Source organism: Drosophila yakuba, chromosome 2L, assembly GCF_016746365.2.
Source record: "Drosophila yakuba strain Tai18E2 chromosome 2L, Prin_Dyak_Tai18E2_2.1, whole genome shotgun sequence".
Lineage (NCBI taxonomy): Eukaryota > Metazoa > Arthropoda > Insecta > Diptera > Drosophilidae > Drosophila > Drosophila yakuba.
The window spans coordinates 4192811-4220136 of NC_052527.2; the positions used below are offsets into that span (position 1 = coordinate 4192811).

At 41.9% G+C, this 27326-nt stretch overlaps 1 protein-coding gene across 2 annotated transcripts in view; it reads left to right on the forward strand.

The window, feature by feature from the left end:
* Positions 1–20512, forward strand: part of LOC6526791 (Down syndrome cell adhesion molecule-like protein Dscam2) — an 82614-nt gene extending 62102 nt beyond the window's left edge. The window contains exons 6-10 of one of the 2 annotated variants that reach the window (XM_039371588.2): positions 2476–4665; positions 5376–5882; positions 12466–12834; positions 18439–18485; positions 18730–18939. In XM_039371588.2, coding sequence (XP_039227522.1) covers positions 2476–4665; positions 5376–5882; positions 12466–12834; positions 18439–18467 — 3095 coding nt within the window. In that variant the 3' untranslated portion in view covers positions 18468–18485; positions 18730–18939. Of the gene's footprint in view, positions 1–2475; positions 4666–5375; positions 5883–12465; positions 12835–18438; positions 18486–18729 lie in introns of both variants that reach the window. The other variant, XM_002087858.3, reaches the window with a different exon arrangement.
* The last annotated feature ends 6814 nt before the right edge of the window (positions 20513–27326 follow it).

A 27326-nucleotide genomic window follows, 5' to 3' on the forward strand; every position in this document is an offset into this window, starting at 1 on the left:
GAATATTTGGCGCTGCTTTGTTAGCTCTTAAGAAATAATATTTTAAGCTTGACTTGTCCTCATTCATTTAGTCGCTTAATTCCCCAAATCCGTTAGGCTCACGAAACAAGTTTAGACCCGGCTAATTGCTTAGGAAGATCCTTGGATAAATTGCGTTAGACCCCATCGCATTTATTCGAGTTGCCAAATTGAGTTAGACGAATGTGAAAAATACCAAATTAAATTTAGCCTATTTGTCTCTTTATTCAGCATTGGCCAAATGAATTGTACATCTGTACAGTACCAGATCTGAACTACATTTTTAATTTTTGTCTACTTAGGTTGTCGGTTTAAGAGATGATTTTCCTTCCTCTTTTTTTCTCCATCTATTTTTGTTTGGGGGTCCATTGTGTTTGCTAATAGTATTTTCCAAGTGAATGGTTGGGTCGTATTTTTTTTTGAGTACTTGGAAATGGGGGAAAAGGCAGAGACCTGGCAACAATTTGGCAATTGATTGGAAAAATATTTCTAACACGATTTTCAGGGGTCCCCTTATTTTTCGGATCTCCCCGCCTTTTTTTTTGGTCCTGTAAACTAATTCAATTATTTGCGTACATAATTTAAGGACCATGTCCAAGGGCGTTGAGCAAAAAATTTATATGCAAAACACGCATAAAATTGTTTGCTCCTTCTCTTTCATTTCCCTGCCGTTCATTTTGGTTGATTATTTATGAACACGAAGCGTTGGCTATGGAAATAATTGAAGGAACTTCACTTCACTCCCCTGCACTCCTCTCCACTTCACTCGACGACTGCTGTTTGCCGGGGTCCATTTTAAAGTAATCAAGGGAATGAAGGGCCTATTTTCAGGTCACTACCCCTTGGTTTTTCCCGCCCGGAAAATCCCAGGAATGCAGTGCAGAAACGGCCTGGCCCAAATGTTGAAAACATGTTCGCAAAGTGACAATTAAGCCAATTTGAAGCCATTTAGCGGGCAAGAACGCAAACAAAAACTGTGGCAAGCTCTTGGCAACTGAATGAAAACAGCGCAATAAGTTCGGTTAATACATTGTACGAGTATATACCCTTTATATAGAGAACAGAAACGGGCCAGAACAAAGTGAAACAGAAGCAGGTCTTGATTTCTAACCAAACAATGCTTTAATGGTCGCCGAGTCGGCGAACAAAAGCCAGACAATCAAATGTAATTACACGCACATAAACACGCAAAGACGATTCTGCGACTTGAGCTGGGGTTAAAGGTACACTTTCAGAAAATGCTATGAGCAATGAATATTGTCTTAAAAATATATACATTTAATATGTTACAATGCCATACTATTATGCTGCAAATGAGTTCAACTCTTGCCTTTTGCTTAATTTACAAATACTTTAAGTATACATCTAGTTACTTCTTTGTCGCCAAAAAAGAGCCACAATTTGTTGAAGTGCTGGGACACCTGAACCCGCTTCTTAGACCTTTCATAAGAGGTAGCCACAAGAGAATCGCGCAATTTACTATAATTTGCTGGAGGAGATTGCGCAAGTGGAGATGGATGGATGGATGGATGGAGGGATGGCTGGATGGCTGGATGGGGTAAAGGTTTCCCAGTCGAAGACCGTGCTCCAGTTTCTCAAGATTGCGGCTGCTAAAGTTCTCTAGACTGCCGCCACATTTCCACTTCTTTCGCCGTCCGTCAATGGTGCGGAGTGCGGAGTGGTGCGGGTTTATGGGCAAAGTCATTAGGCAGCTGGCGACACTTATCCAGGGGGCAGTTAATTACAAAGTGGTTGCGGTGGCTCAGACATAATTTCACGCCATTTGCGGTGCATAAGAGGTTGCTAATGCTGGACTATGACTTGCAGTCAGCAACTTCAACTTGGCCACTAACTCGGTGATGAAGTGCAGGGGCGGAGTTTTTCGCGGGAGCCGGAAAAGTGGAAAGGAAATTACTTGCAGGTGAAAAAAATTCCTGTGCTAAACCTATTTTGTTCAGAGTCACGGATATTCTTAAGCACATTAAAGTGGAGTAATTTAATGTAAAGATATTGGAAATTGTATATAATAAAATAAAGCTCAAGAGCACTTTTGTTCATTGAAATAGCGAAAAGATGACCCCTTCTAAATAGGTTACCACTTCCATTAACAACAAATTATCTCAGTAAGGCCTCTCTTTTAACTTTGCTAATGAGTCTGTGCGAGTCTTTGGCATCGGCCAAAGACCTACAGACACTTCATTAGTTTAATTAATAATTGACAAATTTCGTGTCTAATCAGCAGACTAATCATAACCACCAGTGCCTCCTCCGCTCTCGTTTTCCCTGACTAATTCAATTAGAAGTTTCGGATTATGCCGCCTGATTATGCCAAAAATGCTGCGTGTTTATTAATTTTCATCCAGCGGTTTGCTTTGATTCCAATTCTGCCTGTGTGACTTGACTAATTTTGCCTACTTTTCTGTTTCTGTTTCTGTTTTTGCTTCGGCTTTTTTCCAGATTACCCCCGAGTCGAGGTTGGACCCGAGAATCCTTTGCGGGTGGAACGTGACCGGACTGCCAAGTTGGAGTGTAATGTGGATGCCAAGCCTAAGGTTCCCAATGTCCGTTGGAATCGCAATGGTCGCTTCATCAGCTCCTCATTAGTTCACACGATCCATCGGGTGAGCGTTCAAGATGCCGGCAAGTACACCTGCATTGCGGACAACGGTCTGGGAAAGACTGGCGAACAGGAGCTCATCCTGGACATCCTCTATCCACCCATGGTAGTCATAGAATCCAAGACACGTGAGGCCGAAGAGGGCGATACAGTGACCATTCGCTGCAACGTCACAGCCAATCCGGCACCGGTGACCATAGAATGGCTCAAGGAGAACAGTCCCGACTTTCGCTACAACGGCGATGTGCTGACCCTGAACTCCGTGCGAGCCGATCATGCTGGCAACTACATCTGCCGCGCCGTGAACATAATGCAGAGCCAGGGAATGGAGCGCAGCGAACGGGTGGGTAACTCCACGGTGGCCCTGCTGGTACGCCACCGACCAGGACAGGCATACATAACGCCCAACAAGCCCGTGGTTCATGTGGGCCATGGTGTTACCCTGACCTGCTCCGCCAATCCGCCAGGATGGCCCGTGCCGCAGTACAGATGGTTCAGGGATATGGATGGAGAGTTCTCCAGCACGCAGAAAATCCTAGCGCAAGGCCCTCAGTACTCGATACCCAAGGCGCACTTGGGTAACGAGGGCAAGTACCATTGCCATGCTGTGAACGAACTGGGCATCGGAATGATGGCCACCATTGTACTAGAGATCCACCAGCCACCACAGTTCTTGGCCAAGTTACAGCAGCATATGACTCGAAGAGTCGGCGATACGGATTACACGGTCACCTGCAGCGCCAAAGGAAAGCCAGCACCCAGTGTTAAGTGGCTGAAGGACGCAGTGGAAATCCTGCCCGAGGAAAATCTCTACGAGGTACAGACCAATCCCGATCAGGGTCTCAACGGCATGGTCACGGTGCAGAGTCAACTCAAGTTCCGTGGAAAGGCCAGACCGAGTGGCAATGCGTTGGTGCCCGGAGATCGTGGCTTGTACACCTGCTTGTACCAGAACGAAGTCAGTTCGGCCAACTCATCCATGCAGCTGAGGATCGAGCATGAGCCCATTGTGCTCCATCAATACAACAAGGTGGCCTTTGATATCAGGGAGACAGCCGAGGTGGTGTGCAAGGTACAGGCCTATCCCAAGCCCGAATTCCAATGGCAGTTTGGCAACAATCCATCGCCCTTGACCATGTCCTCGGATGGTCACTACGAGATTAGCACCACCACCGATAACAATGACATCTACACGTCCGTGCTCAAGATTAACTCGCTGACTCATTCGGATTACGGAGAATACACCTGCCGGGTGGCCAACACCTTGGACACGATTCGAGCGCCAATTAGACTGCAGCAGAAAGGACCCCCGGAGAAACCCACAAACCTGAGAGCCACCGCTGTGGGCCACAATTACGTATCCCTGAGTTGGGATCCCGGTTTCGATGGCGGCCTGAGCAAGACCAAATTCTTTGTTAGCTATCGCCGTGTGGCCATGCCGAGGGAAGAACAATTGATACCGGATTGCGCCACGTTGGCCAACTCGAATTCAGCCTGGGTGGAAGTCGATTGCCAGCAGGATATTCCCTGCAAGGTAACCGCCCTGGAGCAGCATCAGAGTTATGCCTTCAAGGTCAAGGCACTGAATCCCAAGAGTGACTCTCCGTACTCCAGTGAAATCATGGTGACGACAAAGGTCAGCAGAATCCCGCCGCCATTGCAGGTGACCTATGAGCCCAGCACTCGGACTCTCGGCATCGATGTGGGTGCCACGTGCCTGAATCTGGTGGCCGTTGTGGAGACGATGGTGAATGCAGACTCTCCGATGGCCGCCTGGGAGGTGGTGACCACCATGGACAACCTGCAGCTGTCTGGCAATGGACCCACCCACAAGGAGAAGATCATCGACCGAATAATTGGAGCCCGGCGAGTTGGAGGAGGACGTGCTCTGGGACACACCATCAGCGAGGACGAGGATGACAATGGTCTCAACTCGCTGGCCCTCGAGGACGAAAACAGTCCCACTGTGCGAGTCAAATTGTGCCTGAGGACCAATCCCGACCACTGCGGCGAGTACACGGACGCGGAAAGTAAGTACACAAAACCATTTCACAATAGTAAGTTAATCTTGAAAACGAAACACAATCACAACAAAGACTCGCAGTTAAAAAGCGAGATTCTTGAAATGAGGAATGCGCCGGAGTGAAGTGGGTGGCAAATGAATAGAGTATTTTAACGAAAATTGCGAGTATTGGCTGGTTGGCTGGATGGCGGGAGTTTTCCCGCCGATGCTGATGATTTCCATTATATGCAAAGCCATTACGAGCAATTGCACCACTTGAATGACCGCCTGCCGGCGGACCATCAATCACTCATCCCGTCAGTGGTCTCTCCACTCCTTGCCACCCATCTTTCAAACTGCGAACCATCTATCCAACCCAGCCATCCAACCATCCAACCATCCAACCTTCCACCAAGCAACCATTCATCCATCCACTTCAGCTCCTCGCGATGCATTTTTCATGGCTTCATTTCGTCCCGCCCTCGACTACAGAGCCGAAAACTGGAATGGAATTAAGAAATTTCCCTGGAAATACCAAGATAGAAAATCTTAATAATTACAAAAATATACTTTTCGATATGTAACAATTAACAAGATATGTTAATCATTATATAAAATTGTAATATATTTATAATTTAACGATAAAGCTTTTAAATATCAACAGAGATGTACTGATTACACTAATTTCCCATTTTTGACTTGCTAAACTAATCCCGCCTCTTCTTTTTACCCCAATAGTTGGAAGGCCGTATATAGCGGAGGCTAGTGCCCTGGCCACGCCCACTCTCATTGCGATAATCGTGTCCTGCGTGGTGTTTGCCCTCTTCGCTGGCCTTATCCTCATGTTCTGCCGCTGCAAGCGCAATCAATCGAAGAAGAGCGCCGCTGCCAAGGATTACGAGATGGACTCGGTGCGTCCTTCGATTGTGGCCGCCCAGCAGAACCAGGCGCCACCCCCCTATTACCCCGCCTCTGGGCTGGACAACAAGGCATTGGAGCACTCGATGGATCTCGCCCTCAGCATGGAGGATCAGAAAACGGCCCTGTACGCCACCCAAAATGGATACAGCTATCACCCGGGAAGTGGGGTGGTGGGCGTTGGCATGGGTGGCGGCGTGGTGGGCGTGGGTGTGGGCGGAAGCGTGGTCAGCGGCATGGGCGGCGGAGTGGGCGGCATCGGAGGCAGTGGCGTCGGCGTCAATGGAATACCTGGACTCAGCGCACACACGATGCCCGGAAATGAATGTGAGTACCAAAAATCAACTAAATACTGCATGTTATATCGAAAATTTAGATATATACATATATAATACAGTTACGTATTAAAGGGCTTAAGATTGTCACAACAATATTTTTTGTAAACAAGATAGGATTGGGCTTTTTGAAACCCATTTAATACCTATAGTATGTAGAACTTTAAGTGTTATTCACGTGCAGGTGTCAAACACAGAGAACTAAAAGATCGAGAACCAAAGTGAGAAATACTTCCGGTTGGGACGTGTCCTTAGGGTCCCTTTTTTTTGTCCAAAAGGAATTGGGGCACTCACCTCCGTTTGGTTTGCGGTGATTTTTCATTGTCCACACAAATACGTACACTTCCGCACAAAATGAAATCCGTGCTGACGTTTAAAAGGAACATTTTTCGTGTGGATTGGGGGGGTTGTGGTGGCATCCGAAGGGGGATTTCCATGGCTATTTTTTTTTTTCTCGAAATTATGCTGGCCCTGAAAACGGGGAAAGTGCGAAATGGAGTTGAGTGCAAATCGATGGCGGGCGAGAGCATTCATCAAGCGCGGTTTGTGTTCTGTCAGACACCCTGCGCCCCCCTTCTACGCACCTGGCAAAGTGGGGCGGGGGGCAAAAGCACTTTCCACTTTCCACTTCCGTTGTAAATTTGTTGAAACAGCAATTTTTTTCTAAACGCTGCAACATTTGCTGCTACGTTTTTTTCCCCACACACTGTTGTTTGTTGTTGGGTCGGTAGCGTTTTGTAATACACTTTCCATTTTGCAATTGTAGCTGTCGTCCATTCATCGCGACGTTCCGTCCCCGCCGCCCACTTGTCCTCCCATTTCCCATTTTCCTGGAGTCCCTTCAAGTGGTGGGGAATCCCCCAGTTTCTTTTCACCGTGACTCTTGTACTCCGTTTGAATGCGTAAAACTGGACTGAAGCTTTCCGTTCAGAAAAGTAAAAACCTCCCTCGCTTTTACCCCTCAGCGGTTTTGCACAATTCATTATTAATTGTGCTGGTTTTCGTTTACTTTATTTTCTTGCTCACTCACCCACCCACACACACATTTTTTCTCATGGAGACTGTAACCTTTCACATGCGGAGGTATAGAACGCAAGGCACTTTCTAATAATGTGAACATTAAATTTCTTCTTTCAACCGCATAGATAGGAGAAAAAATTTGTATTCAACTGGACGGCGTAAGCATGAATTTACTTGAACGTATTTTAAGCCTCCAAATAGCAGCAATTTGCTTTGCCAATTTCGTGTTTCAATTGTTTTCGAAGGCCAATTAAAATTTTAAGGCGCTTAGTCTGGCGGGGGGGGGGGGCACACTTAGGGGGCATTAAGGGGTTAAGGGGGCTGCCACTTAATTGCATTTAAAAACGATTGTGGGAGGAGGAAGGAGAAGGAGTTGCAGTAACAGCTAATTTGCCAAGTGAAAGTGGCATGAATAATAAAGGGTTGCAAGTGCACGAAACGAAAAAGGAGCCAGAGTGTTGCAAAACTCCCTTTTCCCCCATTTCCCCCTTTTCCACCCAGTTCCCTCGCCCCCCTCTCTCCGATCCATTGTGAGCGCTAATTGCCGCTTAAGGAGCAGAGCAGCCACAAGCGAAGAGCCAAAACACACGGCTCCCGACCAAAATGTCCTTTGGCTGGTGCTGATGCAGATGCTCCCCCCGCACCCACAATCACCAACGTCGTGTGCACTGCACCAAAAATAATATACTTATATTTCAGTTGAGAGTATATGAATAAAAATATTTTTTATATTAATGTAAAAGAAAGTAAGTGTGCCACACAAGCTCCATAGATTTTCTAATCACATTTAAAGTGTGATTATATATATTTATATATATATATATATATATATATATATTTAGTTTTTTCCGCGTGTAGAAACCCCTTCATTTTGCACTTTGTCTACGACTGAGAGTTCTGTCGCTTCATTGTAGTAGTTGCCTGCACTTTTCGGGCTCGTTAACAGCCGCCCAATTCGGGTCCTTTGGTGTGCCACCAACCCCCTTGGCAACCCCTTCTCCTTTCCCCCATGGCCACAATTGCCTTCGACCTAGGCTAAAAACCTAATGAACTTTGCATGTAAACCGGCGACGGCAATAAAAACAATCCAGCGAAAGTTCAAACAACGAAAGGAGTGCGGCAAGGGGTCATCTGGAGTTTTGGAATGGCATATAGGTAAAATTGAAATTAAACAATGAATCTTTTGATATAGAAAAACTGTTTAAGTAATTTTTGTTTTGCATAACTGTTCAATAATTATGTAACACTCTAGTTATATTTTCAAACTTTCTTAGCTGAGTTCTGTTTTCCATAAACTTATTTACCAGCTCTTATCACGTCGCTCGGCTTAAGTTATGCCAGTCAGACTTAGTGCAAAGTTTCTTGCACTCCGTAGATAAAGAATCAGAAGTCATGGTCCTTGGGTTGTGCATATATATATGTACATATATATATATATATATATATATATATATATATATTTAAATATGGAAAACGCCCACGGCTAGACGACGGCTAGGACATGTTCCTGCAAATAAATGCACAACAAAACAAGCCAGCCAGCCTGGAATTCGGAAAACCAAATAAATGCAAACAAATGTCGTCACACACACAGAAGGGGCAACCAACCGTCCAAAATAGAGAGAAGGTAAAATAAAAAAAAATAGAGTAAAAATAGGAACAAATAGCTGGGGAAAAAAAAAGAACACTAGGAATGCCGCGCTCGCCAAATTTATGCGCTAAATAAATAAAGCCATGAACCCGCGCGTCGAGCCAACAAATGTCTGCCATGTTTTAGTTGGGTTTGGTTTAGTTTAGTTCGTTTGGGATTCCGCTGGTGGGGGGTTTTTTTCTGAATGCAATTCTGGGGGTTCGGTTCTCGGTGTTCCATGCTGTTCAGTTCAGTATTCTGGGCTTAACATGCAGCCTCGCAAAGCAAATAGCCGCAAAATAGTTTTGCGCGCACCAAAAACGTAGCTCAAAATAAGAGAGCAAAAATGATCTATTAAAGCATACACAAGTTCTAAAAAATATTGTTTTACAATAAAAAAGTTTGTAAATTGCTTTTGGTCCATTACAAATTTTTAAAATAAATCTCTTTAAAATAATACGATTTCCAAAAGCCATTAAATACATTTCTTTGAGTGCATGTGTGATGCCAAGTTTTGAGCTAGCATTTTGCTGCCTTTGCGGCAGCCCACCCTTCTTTTCTTGCAGTGATTGCCTGTCGAGCATGTTTGTCTTCTGTTCAGTTGTAGTGAAGGGTTAAAACGATGGGTTCAAGGGGGGTCATCGGCAGCCTTGGCACAGCTGACTGAATGACCAACTAACCAGCCAACCAACCAACTAACCAACCAACCAACCGACTGACCAACCAAACGACCCCAACTAAACCAAAACAAGCCAAAATCCGACCGCACACAAACAACATTTCGAAGACACCAACTATGGGTTCCAATTTGCTGGCATTTTTTGTTGCATTTTTTTTTTTTGCAGCTGGCCAAACTAATTGGCTTAAAACTAAAGACCCTTGGGGCAGTGCAAAGACGAAGACTTTAAATTATTACTAAAAAAAAAAGAACGAAAAATCATCAATACCCTTGACCTGTCGCTGGCGTTTTTATCAACACACTTTCTGGACTGGAAATTCTGTCATGCTCAGCTGATCAGGAACAACAAGGCGAATTCCGGGGAGAGTTGCGCTAACAAAGTTATTTTACTTTCCCTTCTACGCCTCCACAGGCTTTTCATTCATTATCCTGGGGAGGGAGCAAAAAATCTGAGAAACTGAAGCTGTTGCAGCGCAGCGAGCGAAACTTTTTGGCCAACTAAGGGCGCACAAAAGGAGCTGGCAGGATGAGCGGATGGAGCGGCGGAAGAGTGCAACACGGCAAGTGCAGGAACTCGGCACTAGTGCGCTGCCTTCTTCTCCATCTTCCACTTCCACTTTCCCCTGGTTTTCCCGCGCCCTTTTCCCTTAAAATACGACCCTTGTTGTGCCTGCTACATTTAAGCGCATTTAGGGCAAATGCCAAGCAGCCTCCGACTCTCAACTCCCAACTCCCAACTCTCGAATCTCGGAGTCTACGAGTCGCGTCGCTAATTAAAAGTGCAACAAGGAAAAGGTCACCAGGGGCTGGTGAGGTCGTAGGGAAAATCACAGCTGCATGGGAAACTGTTTGTTTGAAAGTCAGCAAAAATAGGTGGCACAAAATTCAATAGATCATGTTTAAGAAACTATCTAATATTAAATTCACACCTCTACAATATTGAAATAATAATACTTAAAGATTGCTACTGGATTATATTTAAGTGTTTGTGCCAGTTTTTTACAGTGCAACGTGAGAAACCTAGATAAGGAGCAAACTAGTGCTATTAACACCCCAAAAGTAGTGAACTGGGCTCGACTTCAGTTCGAATGAGTTGAGTTGGGCTGGCATGGGTTAAGTGGGGCCGGCCGAGTGAGTTCTGCTGGCAGCAAAAGTGAGGCAGCAGAAGTTAGCCCCATCCTTAACCCTTGTGGTTGCCGAGCCACGGCCTGCTATTTAGTTAACCGTTAATGGCATTTGAAACTGTTTTTATTGTGCGTCTGCTGGTGCTGCTAGTGCTTCTCTGCTGCTTGTGCTGCACAAAAATGTTGCATAATTGTAAGCGCTTCCGGTTGAAAAGTTTGTCGAGTGAATTAGAGGGAAAACTTTCCACCAGCCCAGGCACTTTTACATGAAAAGATTTTGCAAGAGTGAGGAGTGGGTTTAATAATAAGCTGTTCAGCGAGGTGGGGGCGGGAAAATTGCGGAAAATGGAGGCGTGACTGGGCCAGAAGTATGCCGCAACTGTTGTTGTTATTTGCTCAAATCAATGCACAAAACTTTGACAAACTTTAATTGCTAAAAAAATGGAAAATAAGTAGTAGGCAAAATGCTTTCCTCCAGACAATGGAAATGCATTAAAATTTTCATCAGCTAGGAAGGGAAAATTTTGTTATTTCGGTCAAATATTTTGGCAAACTTGAGCAATCAAAAGTTGCCGCCGACAAAAGATTTGATGCTTATCAAATTGAAAAGTTTCAGTCTCTTTTTATTTCTCTCCCTCCTGCGCATTGCAATTGGAAAATGTATATAAGCAGAATGTTGTGGAATAAAATTACTCAAGCAAATATGTAAATTGGCTGAGCAAATAAAGAGCAAGGAAAAGTTGGCCGCATGAAATGTAAATGAAGTTAATATTATTACTGTTTTAGTTTTATGGCTGATCATAAAAATTATCACGCCCACCAAAACGAGGCATAAAATCGCGGCCCTAAACTCGAGTAGCAGTTCCAGCTGAGGACACGCAAAAAGGACCCAAACTTGCCATGAAAATGGTCGCCAAAAAGACCACGCAACACACATACAGAAAGAGTGGGGGGATAGGGTATATGATCCTATATCCTGAATCACCCATTATTTCATGCCCGCAAATATACAGCACACACTCTGTGGAAACTCACTAATATTGAGCATTTTTATAGCATACTTTTTGTTGCAAGAGTTTTCGCGGTTTAAGGTATTGAATAAAAAAAGGTGCATGCAACGATTAATTTTGTGTGAATTTCAATTTTTAAATAATTAAATGACGGCGGATTCTGCGTGAATAAACACGCAACAAAAAAAATACCGTTTGAGTTAAATGAAAAGTCGTCACATCCTTTCAAAAGTGACAAATCCCCTAAAATGCCGTAGATTATTAACTTTTGGGAACACTTTTTCCGCAGGCAGCTCTAAACTCAAAAAGTTTTTTGTTTGCCGGCAAGCGTGCGTTTAATATTTATGAGTGATTTATCACGATATAAAAATAATAATAAATGCGTCCAGGCAGCAAGCACGCACCAGCACAGGCATAGGGAACAATGAATGAAAATGGAAAAATCGGTGGGCAGGAGTGGGAAAATGGGAACACCAGCTGCTCCTCGTTGAAGGACAAAGACTTCTCCTTTCGCTTACCCCATAAAAATTTGTCAAAATGGCTGATGGAAGGTGGAAGAAGAAGTAGAAGAATTCGAACTCAAGGAACCTCAAGGATTTACGACATTAGGATGGATTTTAAGTGGCGCACGCGGCGTATACGCAATGTGATAAACTATTAATTACGCCTTGTCTACGACTCGAAGTTCATAAATTGTATGCCGATGTCGTTTTTATGTGTTAATCAATAAAAATCCCGCCCAAAAGTTGGCCCCAAACGAGAACTTCAACTTTGTTTTCGGGCCAAACTTTTGCTTAATTTTAATTAAATTTTATTTTACTGCCAACGAGGGAAAGTTTTCTTGGCCAAAGGCCAAATAGTCAATACTTTACATGTGAGCGATGAAGCTTTCAAAAGTAGAGAGTCCTTTGAGAAACAGCCAAAGTCAATTCCATAATAATATATTTAAAACTACTGAATACCACATAGAAATCCTGCTTCATACGTATATTGTTTGCACCTATTTTGTATTGCAGTATTTTCTGCGAAACGCGTACAACACCTTCATGAATTAATGCGCTGTTCGATAAATATCCATTCATCATTTATGGCTTTTGTTGTTTTATTTCCAGGGGTCAACATGGGCTACATGGAGAACAACTATTCGAATTCGAACAACGGCGGCAGTGTCAACTCGCAGGACTCGCTGTGGCAGGTGAAGATGTCAGCTGCGGCGGTGGGCAACCAGCAGGGCATGGTGCAGGCCCCAATGAATCAGTATGTGGAGCAGCAGCCCGCCTACGGTTACGATCCGTTGACCCATGGTGGCTATGGGGCGGTGGACGACTACGCCCCCTATCCCCACCTCACGGCCACGCCCAGCCAGGTGGGCGATGAGTACCACAACTTGCGCAACAGCCAGAATCCGTCCCGGCAGGACTACTGCAGCGATCCCTATGCATCCGTGCAAAAGCCCAAAAAGCGAGTCGATCAGCATTTAGGTAAGTTGCCTTTGTATTTTACAACTAAGAACTAGTATAATTAACAATGGGAACAGAGACAGAGTTCAGAAATCGTACAATTCCCATGAAATTCTGTGTGTGAGTGTTTAAAATTCAGTTTGCAAAATCATGTTTGCAACTGAGTATAGTCTTGCCAAAGGAAAATCCGTTGACGCATGGATAACGAAACTTATTAGTACAAATTGCACTCGTTCATCAGAACTGTGTGAATATATACGCAGTGTATAAATGCCGATGAAATAATGAGAAAGAAAGCAAACTGGAGAAAATTACGCATAGATTGCGAAGAGATTTGTTCGAGTAACTTTTCCCTTATTTTGATTGATAAACTTTTGTCGAGCCCAGGAAGCAACCGACAACCAACAACCAACGACTACCCAAAGTTTCTATTTTCTGACACATTAAGCTGGTAGACTTTCAGACTAGGACTTTCCGTCCTACGAAAAGAGTACGGTCCCGGCTTCCACATTCTCTAAGTTTTCGTTAGCCTATGTCAGAAACTGTGGACCGATGGCCGTGCGGGGGAGTGGAGAGGGGAAAAACATTTTGGGCCAACATTTCTGTTGGCGTTTTGGGCTTTGGCTCGCTTTCAGTTATGACAAGTTAAGCACTGGGCATCTAAAATGTTTTGCGCCCTTTTCCATGCTAATTAAAGGAGTTCAAGGGGGCGAAACATGTTGCAAATAAATATTATTCGGCAACGTGCTGTTCGAACATTTGGACTCGGCTTAAAGTCTTCGCAGCTCATGCTTAAAGTTCAACCGAGCACAAAACACCAACCACAGCAAAAGCAAAAGCGAGAGCAGCAAGGACCAAGTGGGCGGCAGGATGTGGTCGAGAAGGATGGGAATGCCCTTTGGCATCCACAGCTTGTTTTTTGGGATTGTCTATGGATGTGCGAGTGTGTCTCTCCCGCGTGTGTGGCGGTGTCTGTGTGTGTGTGTGTGTACTCGATTTTTTGTCGAATCCATTTCTGCCGCATGGCTCATGTTGTTATGTGTGTTTTATTATTTGTATACTCTACTCTCCTCCAAGGTACAGTGTATTCCAAATTGGTTTATATAATAAAAAAACATGTATTTTTACAAATTTAAATAATAACTGAGCAGTTCATTCAGAAACTCGTTATATTATCCACGAAAACCTAATTTGTGTATTTGTGTTGCAGAAAATTATGTAACTCAGAAGTACTAGAGTAATCAAATGTTGTACATACCCGTTGCTTACTTTTCATATTGTTTGTTGTTGTTATTGTGATGCCAATAACACCGCAAGTGTTTTAAAATATTAAATAATAAAAAATGAAACGAACTGAACCGAACCGAACCAAACCAAATGAAAGCCCAAGATGAACAGCCACTGTGAGAGTTTTGAGTTGGATCAGCAGCAGTGGTGACTGTAAAGCGCCCACGGGTCGTATGCGTAATATCCCCCTCTTGTTTTTTGTGTGTGTGTGTTTCTCTGTGTGTATATGTTGGCCACAACTATGAGCGGTATGTTTGTGTGTTATCTTTACGCTTTATGAGCACCAAAACTCGGAAAAAAAATACATTTTTGGTAGCAGCTTCTTGTTGTTCTTAGCCGTTTTTATTGCCCTGGACTCGCAGGACGTTATTATTGTTTTTGTTGTTACTTGCTGTTGAATACAGCTGGCCTTTTTTTCCGCTCTGCTTTTACTCACTTTTTGCATATGAAATGCAATAAAAAGGGAGGCAAAAAAACACTGGAGGCTTCGCTCTACATGCCTTACTCATTTTTATACACTTCTCTAGAATCTACATGCCTAATATCAACGCGCATAGTTTGCAACGAATCTGGAATGCCCTTAAACTCTATAGTTAGACCTAAACTATTCGCTCGCGTCAATAAATTAAAGCAGCACTATCGTGGAAGCGGCAGCCACAATTTACAATCCAGCAGATAGAAGATATATCCCCCATGAGAGCCATCAAAAGCAAAGCAAACTCAAGGGGTAGTGCCTCTGAAGAGGGTTAATGTAGAAAGTCGGGGGTTGAGGGCAAGACAGCGAGCACAAGGGGGGCCAAGAGTGGAAGGGTGAGGAAGCCAGCAGATTGACAGTGCTACAATATGCAAATACATCTTCATTACATTGATGTCAGCTTATGCACAGCTTGCAAATGCAACTGAATGTCGTCTCTCTTTGTATGTGTGCGTGTGTGTGTGAGTGGGGGAATATGTGTGTGTGTGTATGACTGGAGGAATGTGTGTGCGCCTGTCTGTGTTTGTATGTTTAAAAGCTTTTACACTTGCCAAACTCACATTTGAGACCCCTCATCGCTCATTCTGCGACCTGCTATCCCCATTCCCAGACTTGCAAAACCCCCAGTTGACTTTTGCGCCATGCAAAATGCAGTCAAAATGCATGGAAAGAAAAAATGTGCACTTTAACTTCGAAAGAAAAAATGTGCTTTTAAATTTGCATTAACAGAAAATGTTGTAGTCTTGTGATAAAGAATTATGTCGTATGCAGAAAAGTATGCTGTGAAAATATTACGTCGCCATAAACTCCTATATATTTATAGGGTCCCTTTAAAAGCTAGATAGCTGGAAGTGTCAAGCAATTTTTCTTCGTGTAAAATGGTGGGGGGTGGGGGGGGGGGTTGCATAAAGGATGATCGAGGGGTGCTGGCCATGGCCGGAAGGAAGTCTGCGGAAGGCGCCAAAAAGCTGCGTAAGCAAATTTTTTGCTCATCTGTTAACATGCAAAGAAGGCTGCACAGAATAAAGATTGGGGCATACACGTATGTACCTACATATGTGGGGCCAAATTTTTGGGGGGATAGAAAGACCGAGCGACCGACAAAGCGACAGAGCGACAGACCGACTGATTGATTATGCAGACTTTTGTGTCAGTTGGTTGAGCGCCTTTGTTTGGTCTTTTGTCAAACACTCACTCGCACACACAGTGGCCCACAGGAAATGGCTTTAATTCATCATTAAACAGGGGAAGGAGTAGAGAAAGCCAACCACAAGATGGGGAACAAGACGGAGATTATCCCGGGCTTTTAGCAAATTATTCAAATTGCTACTTCATGAATATACATAAACGATTTTGATTAATATCTGCACATGTGCTTCGTATATTTTTTATTCTGAAATGAAATTGGGCCAAATGTATGACTCAGAAACATCAGAGGATTTCTACTTATGGTTGTGTGCTGTCGAATAAAAAAGAAATTTATACAAAATGGAAACTACATATAATTCAGCCCCATGAGTCACCTGTTACTGGTCTTTGCCAACTATCTGATTTATATCCGAAGAAATCTGTTTTCGCCACTTCGAAGACATCGTTCTGCCTGCTTATCGCTTCGCTGAAAGGCTCGTAATGCAGTTTGCTTTTGGGCTGAGCAATAAATGCCAAGAAAACTTATTCAAAGTGCCATAAGAATCTAGTCCTGGCGTAGCTTATTCGCTTTCTCCACTCTTCTGGATAGCTTCCAAATAGTTGAAAGGATGTGGGAACGGGGAACACATAAATCACATGAGTCAGGATTTTCGCAACAAGAAAAAAGTAAGGCAGAAGCTGCAGGAGGCGAAACACACACTCCACAGCACTAAACACACACTAAGTGGATTTGTGAAATGGGGTTGGGGTTCGAAAGACCAGAAGAATCGGTGGGAAGACAGGAGAAAGCCACTGTCCAAAAGGCAACAAATGATAAGCGTTTTAACCCCTTGTTCTATGCATGAGAAAACGTTGCTGCCAGCTAGCCAGCCAGTTTGTTTGTGTGTTGCTGGGATAAACTCATCTGCAATTTGTTTACTTTCGACGCTTCCGAAAATTTACTAAAAAAGAATGGGTTATTACGAGCTTAGCTTGGCAAAAAACTTGGCCAAAAGGGGCTAAAAGCAACACACATACTAACACGATTTGCATGCAAAGACAGCTGGGAAAAAAGGCAACAGTGCGTATGCTTAACGCAGAAACGATTAAGTTGTTGAGAGAGACAGAGACTCTGAATGGAAATTGAAAAACAGCAGGAAAAACCACTAGCCAAAGGGGGTGGAGTGTGGCACAATAAAGTTATGCGCATAATATCCACAGCTCACGTATTGGCCATAAAATGCGGGCAGGAGAGGATTGCAAACAGGAGCGAAATCTTTGAACAGTTGAAAATCTACGAAAGGAAATAGTTGGGCAAAAAGGATTCGCTTTCCTGGCTAGCTGGCTTTCCCTTTTTTCTCCATTGCTTTTTGGGTCAAGTTTATGCAGATGCCAAAGTGGAGTGGAAAAAAATCCAAAGCGTTGGGGCGATGGCGACAAACGCGCTTAGGAATTTTCACACGACCAAGAAGCCGGGGAAAATCGGAAAGCAGTTCGGTGCGGGAAAGCTAGTCGAACGAGACGGAATATGTTAAAGAGCTGTTGTTAAAAGGATTTACGTTTTAGATTTGCAAGCACAGGGAGAAAGGTCCTGAATTTGTGTTCTTGGATTTTAAAACAAATGATTACTTTTACTTAGTTTTGCATAAAATAGTTTGATTACAATCTGCATATATTAAATATCTCCAAACTATGAATTGGTATGCAAAAATTCATTCATATTGCATATTGAGACGGTGTAATTAAATGTTTAAAATTTGACTGGTTTCTGATTAAACGGTTTTAACGAGCTAAGTAGTAATAAGTCCGCTTTCATTGTTTTAAAATTCAATAGACGCATAAATCTTAACTCAGATATTAATCGTTAATTCATGAAAATATCAGGTTGCCAACAAGAGCCCTTGGTTTGTTCTCTGTGCAGAAATAGGTCAAAAAAAGATAGTCAGTAGTGAGAAATTCACACATTGGTATTTTGCCAAAAAAACCTTTCGATGCGGCGATTTCGTTTTAGCTCCACTTTTTCCCTTATTTTGAAATTCAAATTCCAATAAATTTTCCAACGATTTGGCACACAAAGCAATCCAAAGCAGGGCAGCCAAAAAAAGGGGGGCTCAAGTGTGGGAATGCTTTGGTACGGGGTTGTTAGTGCTGAATCCTTTACCGGATTTGCATGGCCAAAAGAGCTGCGGACATGGCTCGAAGTGGAGAAGTGGGGAAGCGCTTAAATATGCAACAATTTGTAGCAGACAAAGATGTTTGCCAAAGTGGCGGGGAATGGGTACAGTGCCATTTCAACAGCCAAGTCCTTTGATTATAAATTAATGTCCTGTTTACCAGAGACAGTGTCCCACCAGCAGCAACCAAATGGCAGAAAATGCCTCTAATTCGTTTACGATTTCAATGGGGGCGACAAATGCAGCAATCTGAACTGCAATTGGATGTCGTTAGTGAGACCAATCAACTGGTAAATTAAAACAATTGCTTTTCGGACGGATAAAAAAATCGCTCACAGTTTAAAGCTTCAACAAACGAAATAGTTTATTGAAAAATACCATTCCATTTTTGAGTCTTTAAGTGTGTATGCTTTCATTTTAAGCTAGACCTTAAGTATTAGCGTGTATTATCTTTTCCCTAACATGGCTATTTTTCTCTACTACTCTCACACATGTCTTGCCCACTCATAAATAAAAAAAAAAAAACAACAAAAAATGTATTTACCATAAACAAATCTATAGCGGACATTATACAGGATGTTACGCTCTAACGGAGCGCGCAGGCTGAAGTAAGTTAAATTCGGCAAGGATTTCGTACAAAAATTGGTTTCATTACTGTGATGATGCAGAATTTTTGAGTTGCCTAAGTTTGCTATGATTTTTCACAGACAGCCTCTAGTGCACAGCCCAGCACCCCAAACACACTGTTTTGATTACCATTTTGTTTTTAATTGTTTGCGCATGACTTTGCCTCTTTTCCGCCCATTTTGGTAAACTAATTTAAACAATTCCCACAATATTCTCTCTCCACAGATTCACCATATCACGACGTAAGCGGTCTGCCCAATCCCTACAACATGGAGCATTTGGAACAGGACGAGGTCCTTCCCCCGCAGCAGCACATGTCCTTGAGCTACGACGACAGCTTCGAGGGCGAATATTCGACAACGCCGAATGCCAGAAATCGTCGCGTCATACGCGAGATTATTGTCTAGGAAATTCTAGTTGGGAAATCGCAAACAACTGAAAATCAGCACTCAAATATTTTCCACATACACTTACACACACACGCTAAATTCCATGATCATCGACTCTAAACCCATTCTAATTATCATTTTAACTTCCTGCTCAACTGCCAGCAGCAGATCTTTTGAAAAGTGGCCATTTTGAATACTTTTTAATATATTACTTCGATGTAAGCTTAGTTTGAGGGATACGACGAACGTGTGTTGAGTTTTATTGGCAACGAAACGAATACCATATACCATAGGATTAGAGTTCCGATCTATCATCATTGCTCTAGTTCAGCACTTTGTTGACATAATACACTGAGAGAAATACAACCCGAGATACACACACGGATTAAAACCATCACTGGACAAGCACTAAATGTTACGATTTACCAATGTAGCATAGGGCTAAGTAGTAGTTAATATTAATGGTCATCTAGGTCCCAGTTGCAACAAACGAACTTTAAATTGTAAGGCGGAATTTCGGAGGGCAGGCGATCGAAAACAAAATCTCACTTTTCACCTAGGCTTAGGCTAATTAACTCGTAAGTGATTCTTGTTGGTTCTGTGCAATATTACCAGCACAGATCGACAAAAGATAAAATATATACATAAACAGTACGACCTGCCACAAAAACAAAAAAAAAATCAAGAAAATATATAAAAAAATCGAAACAAAAGGAAACAAAACTTACCTTAACTTAATTTTAAACTTTTAAATAAATACGAAAAAAAAAAAAGAAAACCCGTTGCTTTAAGTAAGATATATAATAAAACACACAAAAAAAGTACAGAAAACTTTAAAAAATTATTGAAAATAATTGAAAAATATTAAGATAAAAGGTATAACAAAAAAGAAACCAACTCCTCCATTCTGAAAACTTTAATTTAATTTACAAAATTTACCAACTAACTAAACTATTTGTTCTGTTTTCCATTTGTTCAAACTTTGTGTTGAAATTCAAAATTTTACTTGTAATTATGATTAGGTCAACTAGAAAAGGATGGTTAAGTTAATATAAATGTTTTGTTTGTGCATTACGTTGTGTTTTTAACCCTTATCATGTGTTTTGCAACTTTTTGACAATGGCACAGACACAAAGTGAGAAGATCGAGAGAAAAACATTTTATGTAGCTAAGATTTAAATGTAAATACATGTGTAATTGTATATATTTACTTGACTTGCAAAGTAAATAAGCAGCAGCGGCAAACTTAAATTAAATTGTAGTTAATTTTAAACAATTTTGAAATGAATTTAATTAGTAAGCAAGTGTTTAAGAGCAAATGCCACAAAATAAAGCGAAAAAACGAATTAAGAACTCTTAAGCGAATAAGAAAAATCTCGTCGAATGAACAAAACAAAATATAAACAAGAAGAGAAAAAAACGAGAAACTTTATGATATAAATTATACACTCTAAACCAGATAAGCGGATATACATTATATATATATACATATACACTTACATATACATCTACTTATTATTTGTAAATAAGTAAAGCATAATTTTTCATTTAACACCCCGAAAGAAATCGGAAACCATTAAATCTATATTTCCAATCAATACAAAAAGGCGAAACAAAAATCAAAGTACATTTTTTATTTAGCAAAAATATTTATATATATGTATATATATACTTTTTGCAATTTGACTGACGGCAGTGGAAGTGGCACACAAGCGATAAATCCATGAACAAAAAAGTATAGACAGAATTTGAGGCCCCTGGGCTATGCAAACAATAAAACACTTTGTTAACTATTTTGTATGCATTTCTGATTTCATTCAATTCAACAAATTGCCACCCCACAAAACAGAAAGGAAAACATAAGCTAAAATATTTATGCATACACACAAACACTCTCATGCAGTCACACACATAAAAACAAAACATATAATATTTTTTTATTCAGTTTTAAAACGAAAGGTAAAAATAAAGCAAAACATCAAAAACGAAGAATTTAAATTAAATGCCCTGTGTTTTGATTTGCGGTGGTTGGGCATTTTTAGATCAAAATTGTGGTAATTGGAATCAAATTCTTGTATAGCTCAAATTTTTTATTTGCAATAAATGCAGTGAAATTAAAGTTAATAAGTGCAGATCTAATGGCGAATGACGAATATAAATGTATGTTTATTTTAAAAAATATTTCCCTAAAATTCACAAGTTTAAGGACCTCGCAATCAGTTTTCCCTCGGCGGGAAAGCGGATAGCTCGCCCGAAAAGGGGCTGGTGGGCGTGGCGGTATACATCAGCATTTATAACAAAGAAGAAAGAAAGCTGCAGCTGCAGGCGTTTCATAATGTGCCATGTTTAAGTTGATTGGCACCAAATTTATAGCATGCAATTTGACTTAAGTGGCAGTGCTGCACTTCTGCACTCCGGCGCTCTGGCAACCCTGGCGGGCAATCCTGGCGCCGGAAGTAACACGACACTGACATTTTAATTTAGTGCCAAGCGCAGGATCTCGGTCTCCTCTCCCCGCCCACACCCACACCCACTTCCCTTCCTGTTCGTGTCACTTCTGCAGTTTTGCGTAAGAAACGAAAGTCAGCCACTTCGAATACCGCTGACAGCTGGGAAATGCGGAAAAATCCGAGCGGAGGAAAATTCCAGCTGAAGCGTCGGCCCGAAATCAAAATGAAAGCATTAACAAGCAGATAAGTGGATTAAATCGAGTTATTTAAGCAGATATACAAATTGTACATGTACGCCACATTCCGAGAGAAAATGCAATGCATTTTAAAGGCATCACATTATTTTGTTTGAAATAGAACTAATGTCTTCCCATTTCTCCTGGTGCTCCAGCTGCAATTTGTGAAATGTAGGCCACAGAACAGGAACAGGCGCTGTCAGTCGTCCCATATAGACTCATATGATAACCCACAAAGAGCCAGGGAACCACCACACCACACCACACCACACCAAACCGCACCACACTGAACTGAACTGAAGCGCACCGCAGTCATTCATTCATTCATTCATTCATTCATATCTCGGTGGCGAAAACAAAAGCGCCATATGGAAATTCATTTACTCCGCTTGGCTCCATCCGTTCCCCCTTCAATCCTCAATCTCCAACGAGGGGTAACCCCCGACACCTTAACCCGCCCGTGACCAAGGGTGGCTCATCCAGCACGTAGGCGGCAACCGCCGTCAATTAAAGCGCTGCCGGTGGCGCCTAATTGGATTTATGCCACATTTATGTGTGTAGGTGCAAATTCGCGGAATCGTGCTAAAAATCAGCAGGATAATGAGCGAGCATTGGTGCGCTGCCATTCGGTGCGGCAAAAACACTAAGAACCACAAACTTAGTGCCTTCTCGTCAGCGTCAGCGTCCAACACACAGCAACAATGGCAACTTTCGAGGACTTTAAATGAAATTACGCGAAAACTTTCGGACTGCCATCAGAAATGGCAACTTTTTCAAGAGATCGCCGCACGGAATGGCAACCGAATCCCACGCCTGCAGCCGATGGCACGACCGCTAACATAATGAGTTCCATAAACTGCCGCAAATTAAATCGGGTCGATGAGTAGACATCCTTGCTCCCAAGTGGATGCCCCACCTGGATGCCTCACAAACTGGGCTGTCGCGCAGCAATTAATTATTACGGGGAGAAACTCAAATTAGATCATAAATCAAAAACATGTTGTACTAATCAAATTCTGAATTACAGATTTGTATAGATTGTTTTTATTTAAGAGCAAAGTTTTATGAATCACTATATTGCAGTTATTGAAAATCTTATAGCTTCTCTGTTATTCCAAAAGCGAATTCCCCATATTCCCCCATCGTGCATTCTGTTTGTGTGTGCTTTGCGGTCATTGCTTTGTAATTAATGCGACCAGAAGCTGACCAAAGAGCGACTTGGCACGCCCGAGGCGGCCTAATGCGGTGCGGGTCCGGAGGTCGAGCCCAAAGCGCCGGAGTTGGAGCAAATTGCCGGAATCCCCCGGCTGTCTGCGGTCATCCTTCGGCGATGAGCAGGGAGTCCGAGGCGGGTGGCGGGTGGCGGGTGGCTGGAGGCACAGACATCTCCGATGCCTCGTTGAGTGCTTTTATGTTTAATTTTATTAATTATCGAGGTAATCTTTGAAGTTTGCGACCCCAACTCGCATGGAACTTCAACGTTCGCGCCTGCCATCTCTCTGAAGAGCAAGGCGCCTCTATTAACCGTGTTAATTCGAACGTGTGTGGCAGTTCTGGGCGTGAAATTCGCCTACACAACTTGGCAGCGAAAGTTCCAACAAAACGCAATTAGGTTTTGGCATATGCAAGGAGTGAGCAGCTGACGAGGAAGTTAAGTTTTGGTTTAACTTGATTTAATGCTCGATTCATTTATTTAGTGCCATGAGCCACAATTATTTCACAGATAACTCAATAAGCAAGAACCCTTAAAAAGTCCAAAATTTTTAAACCTATTCATTCAATTTTGTGAAATAAAACTATTAAACTCGAATTGCGTCACTATAGCGGCTACCAATTAATTAATGTTAATAATTTTATCACAAAACAATGGACAAAAAATGGAAAACAAATGAAAAAGTCTTATCAAGACTTCAGTAACATGTGGAGCATATAACATACATGCACAAAGCTTTTTATTTTATTATCAGCCAAGGTTTCGATCAAAATTTTCAACCAATTCCACCCGATAATAAGTTCTATGGCTAGCAGCAATATGCCAAATTGATTCGCTGCGTTGCTATTTCAGGCATTCATCCGGAACTTTCAACCTTTCGCAAAACACTCCGTACACCCATTGCCCTATCTACGGAACTCCACTGCCACCAGCTGCTCATTTGCTGCTAATCCTGAGACCTCTGAAAGGATTCCTACCATCCGAACCACCTTCATTGCCCGGCAACCAGAAGGGCAGTTCGGTGGTTGAGCTCCGTAATTTGAGCGCAAATATTGAAGTTTCAAAACCACTGGCAACAGTGGCCATGCCGCAAATAAAAGAATAATAATAATAATGAGCAAATATTTAAGCAGCCGGGAACTTATCTGTGAAACGGCGGCGGCGAGCAGAGGCCAAGCTCCCGATCAAGCTACACTGTACAGATTACACAGGCACTTTCCAGATATATTACTCGATCTGGATTTTAACGTTATTATTATGTGCATTACATTACCATAAATTCTATTCCCTGTGCATTAAACGACGAAGCTTAAAAAAGAAATTTTTTGAAATATAAAAATAAAGCCTGTATATTTTAGAAATGTTTCTTTTTTCAGTGCATTGAGAATAGCGTTCGCTTTTAAGAGTCCCACAGCCAGAAACCTCCCTTAAGTTCCATCCCTTTCGTTTTCCTTTGCACTGATTGTAATTATGAATGAAATTTGAATTGCTGACAATGAATCGGGAAATCGGAGAAAGGGAATTCGCTACACTTTCCGTTGCATTTCGCCGGACACGTGGCACTTCCTGATCCCCGGTCACGTGTCCCTCGCCACCCCAGTCCTAACTAGTTCATTCCACCCACTCTGCCCCAATCCGCGCTCATCGGAAGTGCCAATAAGTAGTTGTCAATATTGACTGATTATCTCGACACGACGAAAGTGAGGGATATTCGGAAAGAGATGCGGAGATGGCGACCGTCATGATTGCAAGTTGTTTGAGACTTAAGCGGAAGTAAACATAAATCACAGCAAGAAGCGCCACCCGAACCCTCGACAATTATCTGCCGGGATCTTCCAGCAGATGCCCATAATTTAAGCTTGCAGGCGACAGGAAGAAGATGCTTCTATTTAGTTCCATCTCCCTGCAACACAATTCCGACCGGGGATGCGAATAATTGCATTTGAATGGCGTCCCAAGACTTAACGATAAAGCCAGTTTAGTGGTGTTATATGGGGATGAACTAAACGAATAATTTATCTTTCACTAACAAAAAAGATTTCGCAAAGGATCGAACGTAAGTATTGACCGTAAAACTCATATTGTAATTTTACCAGCATTCAATTTCAAAGATAAGCTCTAATTATTTTATTTTGACCCAATATATATCATGACTCATGTTAAAAATATTAAGTGTGTATATTTCTTCGGTCCCAAAAGATTACGGATTTTTTTCCAATAAAATGAATTCAAGATCAAGCCGATAATCGAAAAATGGGTATATAAAGCGATCAAGTTTAGGTCGCAGCTCAGTCGCTTTTTTACTTACAAGCCCACAATAAACTTTTATTGTTCTGAAAAATGAAACTCTTTTGCGCTTTTGCAATACTTTGCAACTTGGTCCTAGTATATGGGACTAATAGTGAGCAACAACCATTATGTACTAGTACAGTAGAACACCCAAACCAACCACCAAGTAACAGTTCAGTAAGCGCCGAAGGGTCTACAAATGTGACGGCAACAAGTATACCGTCGAGTGCCAATGCAACCGACACAAAATCAACTGCACCATCTCCAGAAAATGGAAAAATCGCCAAAGGGTCTACAGATGTGACGGTAACAAGTAAACCGTCGAGTGCCAATGCAAAGGACACAAAATCACCTGCACCATCTCCAGAAAATGGAAAAATTGCCAAAACCGGCGTGACCAATGGTGTATTAAGCTTAAATGAGTGGAGACAAAATATTTTCACCCTGGTAGCTTCGATGATAATGGTTTTGTTGCATAAGTAAGGTACTGCATCAATTTAATTCGGACTACTGTGTAGACTTGTTCACCATTTAATTAAAATCTTTGTATTTCAATAAATAAGAGCATGCTTGAAAACCCAATTCTGTATTTTATTGAAACTAACATAAGGAAAGATAATGTTTGTTAATGTTTTACAAATATATAAAATATTTCTAGCCACATCCTTTTCAGCTTATCTGATACTGATATCAATGATAACCAAAAGCTTTTTGGGCCTGAATTTTCTAAATAAACTTCTATACCCGCGGTTCCTGAGGAAATTTTGTTGTATCAACCTAACCTGAAATGCTCTTTGCGCAGAGAAGCTTCTCCAAGGTTTGTTGCAATACTTTTCAATTGGTTGAACTTATAGAACAAAAAATAAGAGTACTTGTCGAACTTACCGTAACGTTCCGCATGGCAATTTCGACTTCCTTTCGCCAATTTCTAAAAATAAAGTGTAGAAGTAGTTATTTAAAATACAATATAGGATATAGAGAAAAAAATTTTATTATCAATAAGAAGCAACAGAGGTTTTGCCGAATATTGGTGTCTTTAGCTTAAAACTGATTTTGCCAGATAAGGAAATGTAAATATATTTATACAAATCCTTATCTTAGTTCAGACGTTAATTAGCATTCAAGTTTATACAACGGTAATGATTCCTGCGCTAAGACTATTTATGAAAGCATTTAAAATGACTTAAGTGGTGTTATATGGGGATGAACTAAACGAATAATTTATCATAAACTGAAAAACAGATCGGGATAGGTCGTACTGCTCACATGGTAACTTTGCACTTTCATCGCTAAGCATTAATAATTTTATTATGACTCAATACATAATGGCTCATGCAAAACATGTTAAGTGTGCATCAACTTAAAGTCAAAGTGATTACGAATATGTTTGTCAAATAAAATGAATTCGAGATTAAGACGATAGTATGAACTAGTAATACCAAAAAAAAGGTATTTAAATGGATCTAGTTTAGGTCGCAGCTCAGTCGCTTTTTTACTCTCAAGCCTATTAGCCACTATTAGTTTTCTGAAAAATGAAACTGTTCTGCGCTTTTGCAATACTGTTCAACTTGGTCCTAGTATATGGGTCCAATAGTGAACAACACAAAAATGTCACAGCAACACAAGGGACGTCACAGAAAACACTTAATACCACAATATTAAGCCCCATAGGGGAGCCACATAAACCACAAAGTACCAGTACAGTAAGCCCCATAAAGGCGCCACAACAACTACAAAGTACCAGTACAGTAAACCCCATAGAGAAGCCACATAAGCCACAAAGTTCCAGTACAGAAAACCCCATAAAGGCGCCACAACAACTACAAAGTACCAGTACAGAAAACCCCATAGAGGAGCCACATAAACCCCACAGTTCCAGTACAGAAAACCCAAAAAGGGCGCCACAACAACTACAAGGTACCAGTACAGAAAACCCCATAGAGGAGCCACATAAACCCCACAGTTCCAGTACAGAAAACCCAAAAAGGGCGCCACAACAACTACAAGGTACCAGTACAGAAAACCCCATAGAGGAGCCACATAAACCCCACAGTTCCAGTACAGAAAACCCAAAAAGGGCGCAACAACAACTACAAAGTACCAGTACAGTAAACCCCATAGAGGAGCCACATAAGCCACAAAGTTCCAGTACAGAAAACCCCATAAAGGCGCCACAACAAGTACACAGTACCAGTACAGTAAGCCACATAGAGGCGTTAAAACAACTACAAAGTACCAGTACAGA